This window comes from Rhincodon typus, chromosome 10 (assembly GCF_021869965.1).
Source record: "Rhincodon typus isolate 14 chromosome 10, sRhiTyp1.1, whole genome shotgun sequence".
NCBI classification, from domain to species: domain Eukaryota; kingdom Metazoa; phylum Chordata; class Chondrichthyes; order Orectolobiformes; family Rhincodontidae; genus Rhincodon; species Rhincodon typus.
Window position 1 is genome coordinate 29,301,174 of NC_063341.1, and position 21,410 is coordinate 29,322,583.

The 21,410-nt window shown below is 40.2% G+C and overlaps 2 protein-coding genes across 6 annotated transcripts in view; one reads left to right on the forward strand and one right to left on the reverse strand.

Annotated features, from left to right (window-relative positions):
* Positions 1–5,522: 5,522 nt before the first annotated feature.
* On the reverse strand, positions 5,523–14,545 carry LOC109924923 (centromere protein R-like). Of its 4 annotated transcripts, XM_048601783.1 has the most exons (8): positions 14,432–14,545; positions 14,140–14,288; positions 10,414–10,444; positions 10,199–10,322; positions 8,935–9,004; positions 8,398–8,476; positions 7,247–7,340; positions 5,523–6,226 (listed from the first exon to the last, which is right to left on the reverse strand). In XM_048601783.1, exons 2-8 carry the CDS (start codon positions 14,277–14,279, stop codon positions 6,189–6,191), a joined length of 576 nt encoding a protein of 191 aa, XP_048457740.1. In that variant the 5' UTR covers positions 14,280–14,288; positions 14,432–14,545; the 3' UTR covers positions 5,523–6,188. The 4 variants fall into 4 exon arrangements, with proteins under 4 accessions (XP_048457740.1, XP_020380488.2, XP_048457741.1 ...); XM_020524899.2 differs by lacking the exon at positions 14,432–14,545 and having other exon boundaries at positions 14,140–14,361; XM_048601784.1 differs by lacking the exons at positions 14,140–14,288; positions 14,432–14,545 and adding an exon at positions 14,030–14,138.
* The window catches only part of efcab7 (EF-hand calcium binding domain 7), a 92,787-nt gene continuing 85,827 nt past the window's right edge, over positions 14,451–21,410 (forward strand). The window contains exons 1-2 of one of the 2 annotated variants that reach the window (XM_048601780.1): positions 14,451–14,669; positions 16,580–16,755. In XM_048601780.1, the coding sequence (XP_048457737.1) occupies positions 16,581–16,755 (175 nt within the window). In that variant the 5' untranslated portion in view covers positions 14,451–14,669; position 16,580. The other variant, XM_048601781.1, reaches the window with a different exon arrangement.

Consider the following 21,410-nt stretch of genomic DNA (forward strand, 5'->3'; position numbering starts at 1 on the left):
TTCTGAGGAAGGGTCACCGGACCCGAAACGTTAACTCTGTTTTTCCTTCACAGATGCTGCCCGACCTGCTGAGCTTATATTTGTGATAACCTGTTCAATGTGAAACTTTATTATACCACGTCAATTAACTCCTTCAAAACAAAAACTTGATGAACATGTATGAGACAAACATTGTAGAAATGCTGAAAATTTGAAATATAGCTTAAAATTTAAATACAGATTTAAAATTAGAATGGAAAAATTTGAAAACAAATAAGGCATTATCTGTAAAGGCAAGATATGTAAATTATTTACAGGTCTTTGCTCCACTGATATCAAAAACAAATCAATTCCTAATTTATAAGATTAGTACATATGAAATCTTCCATCATATAAGAGGCTTCTGTATTTGAAAATGTAGTGATGACACACAACATTATTCACTCACTCTGGCACTCAAGCAGTTTCATAAAGCACTACATCTTTTGTTGATGAAGCACTGCAGAAAGAGATGCATTTTGTTTGTTGTGCTTTTAAAACAAAAATGTATTCATTTTTGGCATGCATAAAATTTGGACATTTAATCATGCCCAACTTAATGCAACTTTTTTTTAAGCAACATCTGCTGCCAACAGATTAGTGCCAACAGAAAACATTGTCTCCCCTTCACAAAGAGCAGCAAGGATAAGAAATAAAATTTAGTAACAGGTAGGAGGCTGTGTTCTGATCTGAATCAGAGAAAGTATCTAAAATTCAGTGCCTCCACCAGAACACACCTTTTTTTTGTGCACAATAGCTTGACAACAGTTTTTATACGCCTATAAACTGAAATCTGAGTTAGCACAGTTCAATTCTAACATTAATCATGGTAAATTGCTTGCTGGAGAACACAGAGCATGTCCACCACATCTCCTGTCAATTCAGACAACATGAAACAGCAGACTGATGTACCTCTTTGGATAAGTTACATTGCTTTACAGATTTATTTGCAATTTAAAATAATTCATAGGAGCAAAAACTCAGTTAAGGTACTGCTGTTTACAAATAATCTATATTTTTTCAATTGTTCTAAGCAAATTTTTGGAAAGACTAACAGTCACTGTTAGAATGCAAGTAAGGGCTGTTAATAGTGTGCCATATATTGTCTATGGTACAATGGCAAAGATTAAAAAAAAAAGAACTAGTAGATTCCTGAATAGAGAAATTTGTTTTCCTTTGAAGCTCTAGCAATTTCTTTGAAGCAGTCAGGCAACCAAAATATTAACCATGTTAATACTTTAGTAAGCAATGGAAAAATAGCTTCTAACTGTGAGCTTCTCAGTTATACCAGTCAACCTATTTTAACAACTGACAATATCTGAAATTATATTTTTATCTGACAAATGTTACTTCAATTAAAACTTAATCATGCTGCCTCTGCCAATCAAACACATGATATTAGCCCTCCATTTTAAACCTCAGCTGCTTGGACTGTATAAAATCAAAAGCAGAATTTCCTTTCTGATAGTTATTTATTGGTTTGAATAGCACTATGTACATTGATCAGAAATAAATATCACTTTAGCAGTAGTTTATCAGAGTAGCAATGGTTCAGTACAATTGGTGCTGAGACACTGAATTTTGAGAGAGAATGAGACAACAGAAAAACCTCATTCCAGATGACCATCCAATATCTTCTGCTGAAGGGTGCATGTCGTTGTTGTCAATCACTAACTAATAAGTATGATTATTCACCTAGGAAATTCCATGTAACTGGCCGTGGGCCTTTGTGCAGTTGATGAGCCTGATCCTAGAGCTGCATCTCTGACCACACATTTGATAGGCTTCCAGGAGGTGGAACCGGTCCTTTGTCTTGGGATCATTGGCATTCCTTTTTCTGGTTCCTTTTCCATACTTTCTCATGTCAATGGGCATTCTCACAGAATTGTGTCCGATTGTATAGGAATTTCCTCCAAGTTGCTTTCTTCTGAATGAACGTCTTACATGCATTGGCACCTACATTGCATTTCTTGAGGAAAACCTGAAGTGAGTCTTTGAAATGTTTCCTTTGTCCTCTCATTTGAGTGCCTTCCATGAGCTGGTCTGAAGATGATTTGCTTTGGTAGTTGGAACTCAGGCATCCTAAGCAAGTGGTTGGCCCAGTGGAGTTGGTTTCAGATGATCATGGCCTCGATGCTGGTACTATCAGCTGTTTCAAGAATGCTGATGATAGTATGCCCGTCCTCCCAGCTGATGTGGAGAACATTTCTTAAACAGCATTCATGGTACTTCTCAAGGATCTTGAGGTGGCGTCTATACATAGTCCAAGTTTCAGAGCCATATAGAAGGGTTGGAAGGACGCCCAACTTATACATAAAGATCTTTGTATCAGCACGGATATCACAGTTGAAGAAGACTCCCATCCTTAGACGTCCAAAGGTGGCATTCGCAGATTGGATGCAATATTGGATTTCTGCATTAGCCTTATATAAGAGATGCAAGTATAGTAACATGGCCAAGAATTATGTTTTAAAATTTGTTCATGAGACATGGTTATTGCTGGCAAGGCCAGCATTCATTACCTGTTTACAATTGGCTTGAAAAGGTGGTGGTGATTTGCACACTTGAACCATAGTAATCCATTGGTACTCCCACAGTGCTGTTACAGAGGGAGTTCCAGGACTTTGACCCAGTGATAGTGAAGAAGCAGTGCTACAATTCCAAGTCAGGATGGCATGGGGCTTGGAGGGGATCTTGTAGCTTTTCATGTTCCTATGCTGTGCTGCTGTTACCCTCTTAGCTGATACAGATTGTTGATCTGGAACATGCTGTCAAAGGAGCTTTGGTAAGTTGAACACAGGACATAAAACAGTGCAGCATAGTACAGGCCCTTCGGCCCACGATGTTGTCAGGACCTATTATCCTACTAAGATCAAACTACCCTGCATACCCTACATTTTACTATCATCCATGCGCCTATCCAAGAGTCACTCAAAAGTCTCTAAAGTATTTGACTCCACTACCACTGCTGGCAGCGTATTCCACACACCCACCACTCTCTGTGTAAAGAACCTACCTCTGACATCTCCCCTGTACCTTCCTACAATCACCTTGAAATTAGGCCCCCTCATAACAGTCATTTCCGCCCTGGGAAAAAGTCTCTGACTATCCACTCTATCTGTGCCTCTCATCATCTTGTATACCTCTATCATGTCACCTCTCATCCTTCTTCGCTCCAATGAAAAAGCCCTAGCTCCCTCAACCTTTCCTCATTAGACATGCCCTCCAGTCCAGGCAGCATCCTGGACCCTCTCTAAAGCTTCCACATCTTTAATGAGGTGACCAGAACTGACCACAATATTCCAAGTATGGTCTAACCAGAGTTTTATAGAACTGCAGCATAAACTCACGGCTCTTAAACTCAATTCCCCTGCCAATGAAAGCCAACACACTATACGCCTTCTTTACAACCCTATCAACTTGGGTAGCAACTTTGAGGGATGTATGGACGTGGACCCCAAGATCCCTGTGTTCCTCCACACTACTGAGAATTCTGCCATTAACCCTGTATTCTGCATTCAAATTCGACCTTCCAAAATGAATCACTTCACAAAGTAAGTAAGTAAGAACGTCATGATGCTATAGGCCTTTTATAAATCCTTCTGGAATTTAGGGACAGCCTGAATACTTTCAGCATTATGGACATCACTCTCATCCTTTCAAAGTCTTCAGCCTCACCACAGTCCCTCCACTTTGCTTCTTTCAGAATTTTATGAGGTGTTCTGATCCCCACCCAATAGACCAATACCTTACCAGGCACAGTCCTTACAGCCACTTAATGGCCAGTTGGCTAATAGTAAATTGGACACTGTCCACACTTGGGGCATAAAGACGCAATCTCTGCTGTGTCATCACTTGGTCATTATTTGTGGGTATTGGGGAGTGCCAAACTGACAGGCCTGGCGAGGGGAGTTGGGTTGAGGATCTTTCTTTCATGAGATGTGGGTATCGCTGATTAGGCCAAATTTTATTGCCCGTGAGAAGGTGGTGATGAAGTCCTTTATTCAAATTCCGCCATCCTGTTAGGCTGAGAATTCCAGGATCTTGACATAAAGGCAGTGAAGGAACAGCAAGAGATTTCTAAGTCAGGATGGTATGCAGTTTGGAGAGGAATCTGGTGATGGTGTTCCCATGTATCTGTTGCTCTTGCCCTTCCAGGCAGTAATGCTCACAGGTTTGGAAGCTGAGAGAGGAAACTTGGTGAGTTCCTGCAGCGCATCTTGTAGATGGTCCATATTGCTGCCACTGTGCGTAGATGGAGGTGGTGCTGTTGTGGTAATGTCACTGGTTTACTAATCCAGAATCCCAGGCTAATGTTCAGAAGTTGTGGGTTTGAATTCAATGAAAAAAATCTGGAAGTAAAAGCTAGTCTCATGGTGACCATGTGATCACTGTTGAATGTTGTAAAAACTAATCTTATCAGTAGTGTCCTTTATGAAAGTTGCTGCAGTACATCTTGTCAATGATGCTGCTGCTACTGTATGCTGGTAGTGATAGGAATTAATACTTAATTTGGATGGGGTCCTGATCAAACAGGCTGCTTTTTTCTGGATATTGTTAAACTTCTTGAATGTTTTTGGAACTGTACTCATCCAGCAAGCAGGGAGTCTTCTCTTTAAATTGTGCCGTGCAGACCACAGAATGATTTTGGGGAGTTAGGAAGCAGAATTTACAGCAGAATGCCTACAGCCTGGCACAGAGAAGTTTCTGGTCAATGGTAACCTTGGGTGTTGATGGCCGATTCAGCAATGATAATGCTGTTAAATATCAACAGGACATATTGTTGATGATGTTCATCACTTGGCACTTGTGTGACGCAAATGTTACTTGCTACTTCTCCACCCAAGTCCAAATATTGTCCAGGTCTTGCTGCAAGCAAGCACGGGTTGCCTCAGTATCTGAGGAGTTGAGAATAGTATTGAACAGTGGGTAATTATCAGAAAGCATTCCCACTCTGACATTATGATGAAGCTACTGAAGATGGTTGGGCCTGAAACAGGACCCTGAAGAATCTGTAACTTTGGACTACAACAACCAACTTACTTTGTGCTCAGCGTGACTCCAACCAGTGGAATTTTCACTTAGTCCCATTGACTTCAATTTTTATTAGCGTTTCTTGATGCTACACAGACAAAATTCTCCCTTAATGTCAAGACAGTCACTCTAACCCCGTATATTGAGTCCATATTTGGACCAAGACTGCAATAGGGTCCAGAATCCAGTGGCTGTAATGTCCCCCACATAAAGCAGCCTAATTGTAGAAGCAATGCCTAGGCCTTCACTAAACAATCAAAGTGCTCCCAGTATAATGGAACAGAACCCAGTATGTGTGGCCATCTGAGGTAAAAACAAGATTTACTTCAATGTGAATGATGAAGTGCTCAGGGTATAATTAGTGCAATTTCAAGCAGTTAAAAGTTGATTTTTGCATATGAGTTTTTTAATAAATATTTTCTTTCACATGATGTGGAGTAATTGCCGTGGCCACCATTTATTGCCTGTCCCTAATTTATTCAAGAGGTGGTAGTGACTTTTCTTCTTGAACTGCTGCAATGTATGTGGTGTAGACACACCCATAGTGCTGCTAGGAAAGAGTTCCAGAATTTTGATTTAGCAACAGTGAAGAATGGGTGCCATATTTTCAAGTCATGATGGTGAGGGCTCTGGAAGGAAACTTGCATCACACATCTGATGCCCAGGTCCATTCCAGCAGTTTGAAAAGTGTTTTTGAAGTAGTCTTGGTGAGTTGATGTAGTGCATCTTGTAGATAGGACACATTCCTGTTACTGTGATAATTGGGGGAGTGAATGTTTAAGATAGTAGGCAGAATGGCAATCCAGAAGGCTGCTTTGTCCAGAAGTGATAGCAGGCAAAAGAGAATATTCCATCACACACCCAACTTGCGCCTTGTACAGGTGAACAGGCTTTAATAGGAACATAATATTACACCACTGATTAAATCTCAAGTTAACATATCAGCTTTAAATGAAATTAAAAAGAATGGAAGAGTTTCTTTCAAGAATTAATTTCAGGCAATGTATTTGAAATTTATACTGTTGCATTAAATATAACAAAAGGAAGACTACCAAAAAGGAAAATTATCAAAGCACCTATGTAGCCTTGATTGACAATGAAAAGCTAACCGTATTAGAAGAGTTACATATTTGGTTCTACTGAACCTTAGCAGCTTGGTTGCTTCTTCTTTCCACTAGAACAAAACAAAGATATACAATTATAACTTGCATTGGAAATAAGTTACAATGTTTTCTTCCTCTAATCTGCGAAGGCAGTAAACCACAAGGTATCCCAATTCTAAAGGCACGAGCAACATTATTTAATTGGCCAAACACATTGTCATGCAACTCAAACACGGGGAGGCAGAGGATTCAAACCATGGATACCCATCATTATTCACCTGAATTACATTCTTGTCCAACACTTATGGGTATAGTGTTTTTAAAACCATATATTACAGAAAAGTCAAAAATAGGAACTGCCTGATATTTTTCCTGCCTGACTCATGGTGGTCTGAAACCAACTGTAGCATATTTATCACCATTCCTCTACCAAGGAACAGTTCATTCAGTGCAGGTCCCAGTCTCAGGGCTCTGTGACATACTGACTGGATCATTTTGGGAAACTTTTTTTTAAAATATACACTTCATCAATACCTGCATTTTCTTCTAATTTACATATTAGCATCATGTTCCTAGGCCTAATGAATGTTACTTTAATTGGGGATGTTTTAGGAGTGGAATAGAATCACTCTCTTTACTTTCCTCTTAATATAGACACTCCGCAATCTGCTCAGCAGCCTTACCACTCAAAAATGTGAAGCTATTTACAGGAGGGTGAAATCTATGACCATTAGAAAATGTAGATTTGGGCACAGGTCATCTCCCCCAGACATCACAATACCCTCAAAACTACACAATGAATTGTTCATTTTGGAAAACAATTGAGAAAAACAACTTATTGAGGTTCTAAAAATAGCTGTGTGAATTAGACTGTGCAACATTAGAATGTTGGCGGGATCCTGCAAAACCCTAAATCGCCAAGTTTCTTTATGTTAGTTCCCAATTCGGACATAACATAAAACAGCTTTGCTCTCTGGAGTTGAGTATGTGCAGGTCAATTTGCAAAGCACAGAAGAACTAGCAATTCTCTCTACAGTTAGTACGGGATTAGAAATGTCAGAAAACTTCCAAACTGAAATTTTGGTACTTACTGAGTTCCCTGTTTCTTTGGAGCTCAGCAGTCAGATCCCCCGACTTGTTCCAGGCACCAATGAAATATTCAAACTCTTTTCTCCCCTCTAAAGCCTGAAATTATAACAACAAAGTAGTAAGCTTATTGCATGACAAACAGAACACCCCTCTCCAAAAAAAAAAAATCACTCTGGAGCTATTTATTAATTTTGGGTGATATTGGGTATGTGAGTCAAAGATAAATAAGGAATTTGCATGCCATTTTAACACAAGAGAGGTTGGGTCAAGACTAGTTCTGGCAGAATCTTCCAGTGGAAAAACATCCTCAATGCCTATTTTACCAATTAAGTCAAAATTTTCATAATTCAGATACCAGATTGGAGATTTTAAATCGTAATCTCTAAAATTAACAGAGCACTGTACAAGTGAGTATCTAATCAAATATGCTGGCAGCTGAGTTGAGACTTCTAGGAGTCACTGGGATATAATGAACAATATATGATCATACTTTTTGATATTATTTCGTTAACAAAAAAGCAGAAAGAAATTAAGGCACACTGTTGTAACACCTTAGTCTAGAAAACTAGCAGCACAGTGGCTCAGTGGTTAGCACTGCTGCCTCACAGCACCAGGGACCTGGGTCCAATTCCACCCTTGGGTGACTGTCTGTGTGGAGTTTGCACATTCTCCCAGTGTCTGCATGGGTTTCCTCCGGATGCTCCGGTTTCCTCCCACAGTCCAAAGATGTGCAGGCTAGGTGGATTGGCCATGCTGAATTGCCCAGAGTGTTCAGGGATGTATAGATTAGCTGGGTCATAGGGAGATGGGTCTGGTTGGGATGCTCTGAGGGTCGGTGTGGACTTGTTGGGCTGAAAAGCCTGTTTCCACACTGTAGGGATTCTACAACAAAATTGTGTTTGGTGCAAAATGTAATTTGGTTGTGAACAACTGGCCTGGCAGCAAAATCATGCATTTAAGGCATGAGTATTGGACTCCAGGGATAGGATGGGAGCTATCTAAACCCAGAAATGAAGAATAGTCACTTGACTGAGGCACTAGATGCTGCCACCAACACCATGTCTTCAGCAATGAAGTGAAGTGGAATGAAAAAGTGGCATTTCCATTACCTATACTTAAGTAATAGACCTTTTATCAGGACATCTAGACTGACCTGCAGAGCACTCAACTTTTCTCTGGTTGCTTTGATAACCAAGACAGACTTTTCCACTTTTGACCTCAAAATATTTAATCTATATCAAAACAAAAGACTCAAGTTATATCACAAACTTCAGAACTTGGCAATTTCTATATATTAATTCTTCATCAATGAAAAGCTTATGAGATCAGAATTTGGAGAGCAAAAATATAAATACAGGGAAGGGCAGGGATGTGGGATTAGAGCTCACAGCAATACGTGCCAAGTGGTCTTCTTTCTGCTGTATTATTCATGATTTATATAGATCATATCGAAAGTCTTACACACAGTGCACATTTCCCGTAAACATCACATTTACTTTGTCACATTCAATGTTTTCCCTGACTCACTGGGAGCAATATCTCAGCTGATCTAATACTTCTTTAATATATATTTTTAAAATTATATATACACATGTTTACATAATACAGTAATCTTCTTCAAAATGTTGCATTACTCAGGACAGTCCCTTTTCAATAGATTGCAAGAATTGACAGTGATTCAGTGACTCACTCTTTCTGGGCTGCATGCAGATGCCCTTTTGTGGAAACTTTAGACTTTTCCACATTCGATTCAGCAACATCTACAGGACAACATAAAACAAATATATTTTATTTTGACCTTACAAAACTGCATGATGTTTTCCCAAATGCCTTTTCAATGCACTTCCTCCTGCTGAGAGTAGGTGGGAAAATGGTCTGATCCCTGTTCTTGGCAAATGCTGTTTTGAAACAAGACTTTCTAAATCTGTTTCTTTCTCTTGCCACGAGGAATCTCCTGACCCTAAATCAGCCAGACTCCATAGCTGATATCAGGAAGAAATGGCTATTTCTATACATGTTATATGACAGTTGGGGGTCAATTAGCTCAGTCAGCTGGATGGCTGGTTTGTAATGCCAATAACGTGAGTTAAATTCACACACAGGCTGAGATTGTGAATTTAGTGGCGGCACGGTGGCTTAGTGGTTAGCGCTGCCTCACAGCATCAAAGACATGGATTTGATTCCATCCTCTGTGCAAACTCCACACAGGCAGTTGCCTTTCTCCCCATGTCTGCACTGGATTCCTCTGGTACTCCGCTTTCCTCCCACAGTCCAAACGTGTGCAGGTTAGGTGGATTGGCCATGCTAAATTGCCCAAAGTGTTCAGGAATGTGCAGGCTAGGTGGGTTAACTATGGGAAATGAAGGGTTACAGGGATAGGGTGGGGTGTGGGTCTGGATACGATGCTCTTCGGAAGGTCTGTGTGGACTCAATGGGCTGAATGGCTTGCTTCCACACTGTAGGGATTCTATGGTTACCATCAAGGACTGTCCTTCTCAATCTCTTCCTTCGCCTGAGGCATAGTGACCCTCAGGTTAAACCACAATCACTTGTCTCTCTCATGAGAGAGCAGCCCCATGGTCTGGTAAGACTAAGGTGACTTTACATGGGGGGCAGGGAGTGCAGAATTAGTCTAAACTATATCGTCCTCATCACTATTTTAAGTTTACTCGATGACGAACTAATTTGTTCGATCATACAAAGATTATGGTAGAATTTTCCTTTTATTTCACACACTCTGAAATTACTATGGACAAAGTGTTTTGCAGAAACGTTTTAAAAGAAATTTAATTATCATCTTGACCTCGAGGTCAATGCTACTCCAAAAGTGCAACACAGGATGCACCCAGTTAGTTATAACGTAATTATGAAGACATTGATAGTATGTCACTCAGCAATAGAATAATACATTAAACAAAATGAATTAATTTTCAAAAACATTGCTATTACTTTACCAGATTTTGCTCCACAGAGTGCATCCCTGGGGGTAAAAGGGCTAAGACACTGAGTTCCAGTGACTGGGGAAAATCTTTCAATGGAAACCTTGTGGTTCTTTTTGCAAGGTGTTGCCTCATCTGCCTGCAGTTGTAGAAGAAATGGCCTTAAGGCACCATTTTTAACTTCTGATTTAATGAAAGCATCTTCAAATCTTCATATCTTTAATACTTACCCTTTTTTCCAACTTTAGTGACCGTTTAACTCTGAAATATTAAAAGAAATATGTTTTGTTTAAGAAAATATCAGAACGTACAACTTCAAAGCAGCAGAACGTAGGAGCAAAGTATTGCAGATGCTGGAGTCTGTACTGAAAACAAAAGATGCTGGAAATCACAGCGAGTCTGGCAGTATCTATGGCAGCAAACTAATGTTTTGAGTCTAGATGACGCTTCATTAGTTCAAAACAGCAGACACTAATAAGGCAAGCATAATGTCAATTTAACTCTCTGCCTAATGTGCTATGATGTACACTTCCACTGGTGCTACAAGTTCTGTTCCACTGTCAGTACTTATTCATCATAGTGCCATTAGTTGCTTCCTTAAATGAATCACTCACTTCATACAAGTGGAAGTAGACTCACAATGCCCAATTTTGAACTATAAAAGAACATAACCAACGAGTGTAACAACACAATATGATCATGACTGGACATGCAGATTTTATGCATATGTTCACTTATCTCACCAATGTTTATAATGAAAATCCAAGATAAATTATCAAGTTACTTTTTCTCATAGAAAGTACATATACATACCAGAGTTGTGGCCAAGGTGAAATCATTCAGTGATTTTTATATATAATACAAACTAAAGTATACACTGTGTTACCCCTCATCACTTGTTGGACATTCTTGACTCAATTAAAAAAAAATGCTCCCATCTAATCACGTGCATTTTCCTCACACACCTGGGCAAAGCTAATTTTTGTAGTTTTTCTTGTTTTGAACCGGACTCATTTTGCAGGTTGTACTGGATTTAATTCCGTTTGTCCAACAGTTAGTTTCTCAGTCGAAAGTGAAGGCCTGACAAAGCTTTTCAGGGGCCAGATTATTCCTAATACAAACGAGCGAGGTACTTAATGATCGCCAAAACAGGCTACAAATTTTAGTTCATTTGTACCTTAATGTCTCCAGTCCAGTGACTCTTTGTTAGAACTGAAAGCAGCTGGGAAATAGTGGTATTTATACTGATAATGGGTGATGGTTTGGTTGGGGGAGGAAGGAAGGAGTGAGACAAATAGATGAGTAAGACTAGAATTCCAACTGTGCTCCTCAACTGGAGTTAGTGATTAGCACAGCTTTAAACTGTACAGTAGGGATGCTTAATTTTCATCCGCAAAAGGATAAGGTTTGCGTGACACATGAATAATTGAGTTAAGTTATTGGTTACGTGACCTAATAGGGTTCTGTTGAGCAATCAATTATAATTGATTCATCAAGACACATTTCTTATATTTAAAATCAATTAATTGACCTCTAATTGATCCATTGTCATGTAACCTGGCCTTGTCATTTAATGATCCTGTTTCACTCCTTATCAGCGACATTGTTGCAATAGCAGAACAAACCCGAATTTCTTTCTGGCTTTCAGTTTATTAGCTAGGCAATACTACACAAATGACCCTGAGCAACTCTGATACTTTCCTAACATTGGGCAAGATGTTCTCATTCTTAATGGTACAAACATTTTATTATATAAAGTGAAGGCAATTTGAGCCTGAAATGGGAAAGTGTTCTATTTCCCAGCACTTAATTTCAGCATCAGACTTCATCAGATGACTGGACTTAAGGACTGGTTTTCATCAGACCTCACACTGTAGTGATCAAGAACTCTTTTTCAGCCTCAAACTCAAAACAGCATTTCTACTTCACAAGCATTATAGTTTCAATTAGTAGTGGCTTCTTATGACTTGTGCATGTTATTAGACATAACCCAGTAGGAAAGGGTTAGAATTTCCTACAACTCAGGAACAAAATACATTATGTAGCATGTTTAATATAAAAACATTCAAAGGATTTTCATGCAGGTGTTATGAAAAATAAAGATGATGGCTAGACAAAACAGAAGCTACAAGGAGTGGGATAGAGAAAACAAGAGTTGGAAGTTTGGGGAGGTTACAGATTTGAAAGGGTGAAACTTTGGAAAAAACTAAACAAGGATGAGAACATTATTTTTGAGGTACTGCATGACTGAGAATCAACATAGGTTGAGGTGCTAGAATTTGCAGGCACAGTTTTAGATAAATTGAAGTTTAGTATCTGAATTGTGATGTGAAAATTAGGAATGCATCAATATTACCAGCTATAATGGAAAGTGAGCAAAGGTAGAGAAGGGCATGGAGTTAGAGATCTTCAGATTGGCAAGTGGAATTGGACTACAACTCACTATTGAATAGAACACAGCATACAACATAGAACACCAGTAATGGCTAAAACCAAAACAGCAACCAGGAAGTAGGATTGACAATTTTAAACGTTCATGATAAATAAGAGTGGAGATTAAATAGACTTCTTTAATCTAACTACCAACAAACACACGGTCCATGAAACCATTGTGTCGAAGAAATTAAGGGGAACCATTAATAACCATCATCACCATCTCATCTTTTTCATTCAACCCACTTCCAGATCATCCCCACCTCCCCCACTGCTCTCCTCTCTTCTTAGCCTCCCTCTTTCACCCACCACCCCGACTAACTTAGCCACTGACACAATGACATCCCCAATCCCTGCCTCCCTCTCTTAAACTCCCTGTCCCTTATTCAGTCCCAATGCTACACATCACTCCAACACATTCCCACCCCCCCTCACGTTCCCTTCCTCATTCACCTGCCTCCTCACTTCTTCATTTTTCCATCTCTTGTCCATCCTACCCCAACTCCCCTCCCCGTTTAGTCACTCCTCACGTCACCCGCCAGTCCTTCCTGTTCACTTCACCACTGCCCCGTAAACACCCACACTTGTCACTTCTCCCCTCAACTTGCCTCTCTCACTATTCACTTCCATCTCGCCTTCCCCACTCGCACCAAACTCGACTCCTCAAACCACCAACATCCCACTCTTCCTGTTCCCCCATTTCACACAGCTCAAAACCTCCACTCTCTCCAACACCCTCTCCCCTTCTTCCCATCCTCACTATTCCACCCCCCCCTTCTCCCCCTCCCCCCCCCCATTATCCCACCAACTCCTCCTCCTTCCCCCCCAATTATACCACTGCCTCCTCCCTAGTCCCCCTGCCCCTCACTAGCATGGGGTGGATATGGGTTTCTGGCAGGTGAACTCTGCCTCCGGCGGCAGTGGCAGCAATGCCAGGAGGAGCCGGACACGGGTCTACCCTAGCCTGGTGTCTCCTGGTGAGCGAGGAACAGGTCCCAGGCTCTGAAGGTCTCTTTCATCTTTTGGCATCCAAGTATTCCAGAGGCCTGGCAGGCAGCTTTGACCAGGAGTGGCAGTCTTGACCTGGCTGCGTCTTCAGGGAACCGTGGTGAACTTTGTCTCAATTTTACTTTTTATTATTATTGTTATGTATGACTTCTGTCATTTATGTAGATGTGAGGGAGTGACTTATAAAATTTTTCACTCTATCTTTCATATAAAAGTACATGTGACATGTCCATGCCATGCAATTCTGCCACCCCACCTCCCTGGTAAGCTTGGCTCCACACCTCCCAAACTCATGGTAATCATGGCTTCATCCTCCCCCCTCCCCCCGCAATCACGGCTCCTCACCCTCCCCCCCCCCCCCCGCACTCACGGTAATCTCGGCTCCATCACCCCCCCGGCACTCACGGTAATCTCGGCTCCATCCTTTTCTGATTCTGACTCCCGCCCCCACCACGAGCTGTTTCTGGTTTGATTTCCCCGCCCGGTGTCGCTCTCTTTTCGCTCCGGGTACTGACCCTCGCGGCTCGAGCTGCTGAATTCCAGGCTCGCTTCTCCTCACTTCGTGCATTTCAAGCTTTTTCACCAAAGCGTTGCCGTGTCTTTCGATGTTTGTACTGTAGAGTTGCAACCTCAAGCCCGTCAGTACCTGGACCATGTCAGAGTCCTTGATGAAATTCAAAACATTTGGAACAAATCAACAGCTTTACCTTCCACCCTGAGGAAATCTGATAAAATATGTTGGGGACATTTCAAGAAAAAGGACAGGTGGAATAAATACCAATCAGTAAACCAGAGAAGTGGACAAACCAATGAAAGGCGGTTAACTTTGTTCCGCTTTCAGCATCCAGCCGTTTTGTGCTGTATTCTCAAGTTAAGTTTGTAAAGCTTAATTAAAACAAAGACTGCAGCCACTTGGTCAGGAAACCGGAACTATTGTTTAGGACCGGGTTCTTCTCAGGATCGGGTCGGTAAATAGTGAGCACCGCTTTCTTTCCATTGGCTAAAGTAGGTTTCCATGGTTATAGCCAAGGCCCAGGCAGAGGAGGTGAGGACAAACCGGAGGGTAATTGGTATCTTTAATAATGTTATTAAACTCCAGAGACGTTAACTTTTTGCAACTAGAAACTTCCAGAAGTTGCATTCTAGTTTCGTTAATGCGAAGAGGTTACAGATTAGCTGTTGCCCTGATCTAGTTCAGATATTTAAGAAGTATTAAATTTTCTTTCTACTAATAATGGGTCTATTAAATTTCACTTGTTTTGCTTTAAAAACATAATGCCTTAAAAACGTCACCAACAGAGAGAAGCTATAATAACCTGGGAAAATATTTTGTTTGAAGATATTATAATTTTTTTTAGCAAAGTAGAGGAAGAAGAAGGGGTTTAATAACAATCTGTAAACTAGGAAAGGTTTTGAAAGTGTGAAATTGAATGATGCTTGGGAAGCAGTAGCAAGGGCGCCAATTTACGTCACTGAAATGTTAGTTGAAATTTCTTTTGGAAGTGCAGTGAACTTTGGTTAAATATTTGATGTGGTGGAAATGAAATGCATCTTAATGTAATTAAACTTAGTTCCGCCTTCATAAATAGGATTTGCAAATTTATCATCTCAACCCTAGGCCATCAGTTTCTCCTAGACACAGATGCTTCATCAATGACCTTCCCTCAGGATGTTTGTTGGTGTTTCGACAATGTTTAATTCCAATCACAGTTTCCTCAGATAATAGAACAGTTCATGTCTGCATGCAGCATGATCACCTTGTTACCAATATTTAGACTTAGCATCATAAATGGCAATAATATTTCTGCCAGGCAAGTGTAAAGCAATGACTACCATCAAGAAGTGAGAGCATAACCCTTGATATTTGAAGGCATTGCAATCATCAAACCCTTACCATCAATATCCTGGAGTTGTAGGTGACCAGAAACTTAAATTTACCAAGCATCTAAATACTGTGGCTATAAGAGAGAGTCAGATAGCAGTTCTTCTGCACATAAAGTGGTTAAGAAGGCATATGATATACTTATCTTATTAGTTGAGGAATATAATTTAAGAGCATGGAGGTTATGCTGGAAGCATGTAAGATGTTTGTTAGGCCATAGCTAGAGTATCATGTGCAGTTCTGGAATCCACATTTTGAGAGGATATGATAGCACTGGAGAGGCTGCAGAGGAGATTTACCTGGATGTTGCCTGGACTGGAGAGTTTCAGTTAAGAAAAGGGCTTGAACAGACTAGAGTCATTTTCCTTAGAGCAGGGGAGATTGACAGGAGACATGATTGAAATGTATAAATTTATGAGGGGCACAGATAGGGTAGGCAGGAGGGATCAATGACAAGATGGAGTAGATTTAAGGTAAGGAGCAGAAGATTAAGAGGAGATGTGAGGAACAACATTTTCACCTTGAAGGTGGTGGGACTCTGGAACTAACTGCTTGTAAGGGTGGTAGAGGTAGAAACCCTCATTACATATAAAAAGTATTTAGATGTGCACTTGATGCTAAAGCATACAAAGTTATGAGCCAAGTGCTGGGAAATGGAATTAGAACATTGACTGTTGCAATGGGCTGAAAACCTTCAATAGGCTGGAGATTTCTATGCTTCTAAAGAAAGGTAACCGATGGAAGGAGTCCTATTATTTTTATGTATAAGTACTCCTTCCAAATTAGTTTCATGGACATCCTTGCCTAAATATTGAGTTTTATCATGAGATGTGGGTGTTACCGACTGGATCAACCTTTACTGCCCTGTCCCTAGTTTACCTTGAAAAGGTGTTAGTGAGTTGCCTTCTTGAACCACTGTAGTGCATTTGGTCTGGGGAGGACGTTCTAGATCTTGACCCATTGACAGTGAAGGAACGATGACTTACTTCCAAATAAAGTTGGTGAGTGCCTTGGAGGTGAATTTGCATGTTTATATGGTATTTAATATAAAACACAATCTTGTGAATTTTCAGAATGTCCACCCAGCAAGGAAGCATCACAGCTACTTCAGCTTTGCCCAGGCAACCTGAATCTGGCAGATCTCAGCACACCGAAGAAGAGATTTTTTATAGAAACTGTAGAGCAGCTTACCTGACTGTATTTCGAACCAGTTTAGAGAATATCACTTCCAAAGATCAACTCTGTCTGGGTAAGATTATAATTAAAATAGCAAATACAGCTAAACAATTTGTTATATTTGTATTTTAAATCTATACTTTACAAACAAATGGAGAAAACAGCTAAACAATCACCATTATACTGCAGGTTCTTTGAAGTGATATTGTATTTATGATATGTTGCTGTCTGCCAAACCTGAACAAAGCGGAGATTACTTAACTTTTGTGAAGTAAGAACTGTCAGATCTGAAGTTAAGTTCCAAATATTATAGGTAAGTTAAGATATAGGATGAACAACACTTGGGGCTTAACATTTCAACACGAACAACTGAGATAATGCAAAAATGAAATGATACTGATGTTGGAAATCTGAAATAAAAGCATAACACTCTGGAAATATTCAGCAGGCCTGACAGCATTTGGACAGAGAGAAACAGTTAAATTTTCAGGTCCTTGACCTTTTATCAGAATAGCAGAAATCTATTCAGAAGCAGTCACATTATTGAAGCTGTAAAGCCCGTTTCAAATCTTCCGAATGAAAACTAATAATTTATTCTTAAAAGTGCAGTAACTTCAAGGTTAGGCAAAACTAGTACAATTCAACAAACAAAATATTAGATTAATTAATCAGTTTTTCTAGATTCTATTGGTGTTACTTAAAAGGTAACTGATGGCCAGGACACCAGGAGAACTCTTAGTTCTTCAAAAGTAGTGGTATGATGCCTTACGTCCACTTGAACAGCCAGCTGGGGCCTTGGTTTAATCCTTATCCAAAAGATGGGTTACTTGAAAATTCAATATTTGTGAAAACTGCACTGAAATGTTGGCCTAGATTATGAATTTCAGATCTGGAATGGAACTTGAACCCACGGTTCTCAGAATGAGAGTACCATCATTGAACAAAGTTGACACTTGCTGCATGCGCCACTACACCACATTGAGCATTCTGTCTTTATTGAGACTGGAATGGCTGTGATTAATGAAATGTATAGTATGACGCCATACCGATGGAAAGTCATCAACCTGAAACTTTAGGTATGTTTCTGTTTCCATACATATGCTGAGTAGTTCCAGCATTTTCTGTTTTTGTTTCATGCCTTTCACAACTTGGGAAACACAAGAATCATTTCAACAAACCCTGTGGACAGGGACCACTAAACTGCCTTCCCAAACTTCCTCTCCACCCATAACACCCATGTTTTTATTCTGTCTGTGTCTGTTTGTAAGTGCATGTTGAGGGGGAGTTTATAAGGTGGTTGGAGTTTCAACTAGTAGTTCTATAAGTTGATAGTTCATAATTGTTAGAATCAATTTATTTGTAATGAATAGTAGTTCTTATTAAGTGTAGAAACTGGTCTGTGCTTCCTGTCAACCTAGGTCTAAAACACATAAATTGGAGATAAATTTTGTGCACTTTTTAAAATCTTGAACTTTTGAGATGACTCCAGCAATAGCAGGACTTGAATTCCAGTGAGGCAATAAGAGGATGGATAAGAGTGACCATGACACTGTCCTTGTGAAGACAATGTCCTGTCTTCACATTAAGACCCCTCCATTGTCTTATGTGGCATTATCATCATGCCAAATTGAATAGATGTCAGGCATTGGACAGATCTAACAACTCAGGACTGGGCATCCATTACCACCAGCAGTAGTAGAATTGTATTCCGGACACAATGTGCAACCTCATGGCCTAGTATATCCCACACTCCAATATTGGCATCAACCTAGGGGATCAACTCTGGTTCAATGAAAACAGCAGAATCGTCTGCTAGGAGCAGCACCAGTAATACCTAAAAATACGGTGGCAACACAATGAAGCTACAAAACAGTATTAACTCTGTGCCAAACTTCATAAGAACCAGTGATAGACAGAGCTAAGCAATTCCACAACTAACTGATCAAATCTAAGCTCTGCAGTTCTGAGGAAGGGTCACCGGACCCGAAACGTTAACTCTGTTTTTCCTCCACAGATGCTGCCAGACCTGCTGAGCCTTTCCAGCAACTTTGTTTTTGTTCCTAAGCTCTGCAGTCCTGCCACATCTAGTTGTGAATAGCAGTGGACAATTAAACAACTCGCTGGAGGCAGAAGCACCACAAATATCCTCATTCTCAGTGATGCTGGAGTCCAGCACATCAGTGCAGACTTTAAGGCTGATGAGCTTGCAACAACCTTTAGCTGGAATTACCAACTGGATAATCCATCTTGGCCTCCACCGGAGGTTCCCTGCATCACAGATGCCAATCTTCAGCTGATTTGATTCACTGTAGATGATAGCAAGAAACCAGTAGAAGCACTAGATACTGCAAGGGCTCTGTTCACTTTTAAAATTCCTGCAATAATATTGAAGATCTGTGCTCCAGAAGCTGTCCCAGTGTAGCAACAACTCTGGCATCTGCCCTACAACGTGAAAACATTCTCAGGCTTGTCGTGAAAGCAGAACAAATCCACCGCAATTACCACCCAATTAGTCTACTCTCAAACATCAGAAAAGTGATGCACAATGTCCTTAATAGTGCTATCAAGCAGCACTTGCACAGAATAACATGCTCACTGACATTCAGTTTGCTTTTTACCAGGTACTCCATTCCTAACCTCGTGGCCTTAGTTCCAACATGGTCAAAAGTGCTGAATTCCAGATGCTGAAATCCAGAGTCTTAAAAATGTTTCCATTTCTTTCTGTCTTAGTACACTTTTGATGAAGAATCATCGCCTGGCGCATAGCTGTTTCTTTCCATAGTTGCTGCCTGACCTGCTGAGTATTTACAGCATTTTCAGTTTTTATTTGCTGTTCTGTTACCTTGTAATGTTGAATTTTTTTTTCTTTCTTTCGACACAAGGATGGACACATATGAAAAGTGCATGTTTGGCAACCGTGATAATTATCTGATACACAAGATGATGTAATCGACAATCAAAATATAAAAACTATGGAAAAGACTCAAATCATAATTCTTATATCTTCCAGTTTAATTTACTCAAACCTCTACGCTAAACAATGTTATTCAGTTGTAAGCCCACCACAATGGACAAAAGGAAAATACTGAATATTTTGAAAATCAGAATTAAAAACAAAACATAAGATTCTGGAAATTATTCAGCATCTGTGGAGGGAGAAAGCAAGTTATAGTTCTGTTCAATAATTTTTAACCTGAGTGGTGGGAAACAAACTGTTGACAGAGAGATATCATAGGTTAATTGAGTGGGCAAAATGTTGGCAAATGGAGCACAACGTGGGAAAATGTAAAGTTGTTCATTTTGGAAGGGGGAGAAGAAAGAACAGAATATCATTTAAATGGAGAAAAATTGCTGAAATCTGCAACACAAAGGGACTTGGGGGTACTTGTGCACAGAACACAGAAAACTAGCATGTAGTTACAGTAAGTAATCAAGAAGAGCCTAATGGAATGTCAGCCCTTATTTCAAGGGGTTGAAGTACAATACTGAGAAATCTTATTGCAACTGTACAAAGTGTTGGTGGAGACGACATCTGAAGTACTGTGAACAGTTTGGTCCCCTTATTTAAGTAACAAAATTATTTCATTGGAGGCAGCTCAGAGCATGTCCACTAGGATGATTCTGGTATGGATGGCTTGTCTTATGAGCAAAGACTAAACAGCTTAGGACTCTACTCACTGGAGTTGAGAAGAATGAGAGGTGATCTCTTTGAAATTTATAGGATTCTTGCAGGGCTTGACAGGGTACATGCTGAGAGGATGTTTCCCCTCTAGGACCAAAGGTCGTGGTATCAGAATAAAGGAACACTAATTTAAGATGAGATATGGAAGAATTTCTTCTTTAATGTTTTAACAAAGATCTGTGGCTCGGGTTGCAGTTGGAGTTGTTGGTTGGTTAGCCAAGCTGACTGGTTTTCGTGCAAACTTTTCATCTCCCTTCTAAGTGACATCGTCAGTGCTGTGTAGCTTCTGTTGAAGAGCTGTTGTTCTGTACTGCTCTGAATTTTTATGGTCCGCTCTGTCATGGTGGGCAGTCTTGTTTCCAATTTCGTACCATAGTGGTATGTAGATGGGGTCTATTTCAACATAAAAACCAAAAGAACTGCGGATGCTGGAACTCAGGGACAAAAACAGAAATTGCTGGAAAAGCTCAGCAGGTCTGGCAGCATCCGTGAGGAAAAAATCAGTTAACGTTTCAGGTCCAGCGACTGGCGAAATATGGCTGTTGGTTTGTCTGCTATTTTTATTCCAAGAGGTCGTTGGAGTCTTGTAGTCAGTTCTGATGTGTTTCTAACATAGGGTAAGGTGGCCAGTATGTTAGGGCATACAGCATCTTGGTTTTGTTTGTTTGCCAGGCATTGGTGGGCGAAGCTGTTAGGATACCCATTGTTTGTAAAGACTCTGTATAGGTATTCCTGTTCATTTTTGCACAGCTCTGGGGTGTTGCGGTGAGTTATCGTTTGTTTAAACAGAGTCTTGACACAACTCTGTTTGTGGACGCTGGTGTGGTTACTGTTGTAATTCAGGATTTGGTCTGTGTGTGTAGTCTTTCTGTATACTTTTGTAAGGAATTCACCATTGTTCATTCGTTCTACTATTATGTCTAGAAACGGGAGTTGATTGTTGTTCTTTTCTTCCCTGGTGAGCCTGATCCCAGTGAATATGCTGTTAATAAGATGATGTGTTTCTTCTAACTTTGCTCGTTTAATGATCGCAATTTTTGGGATCA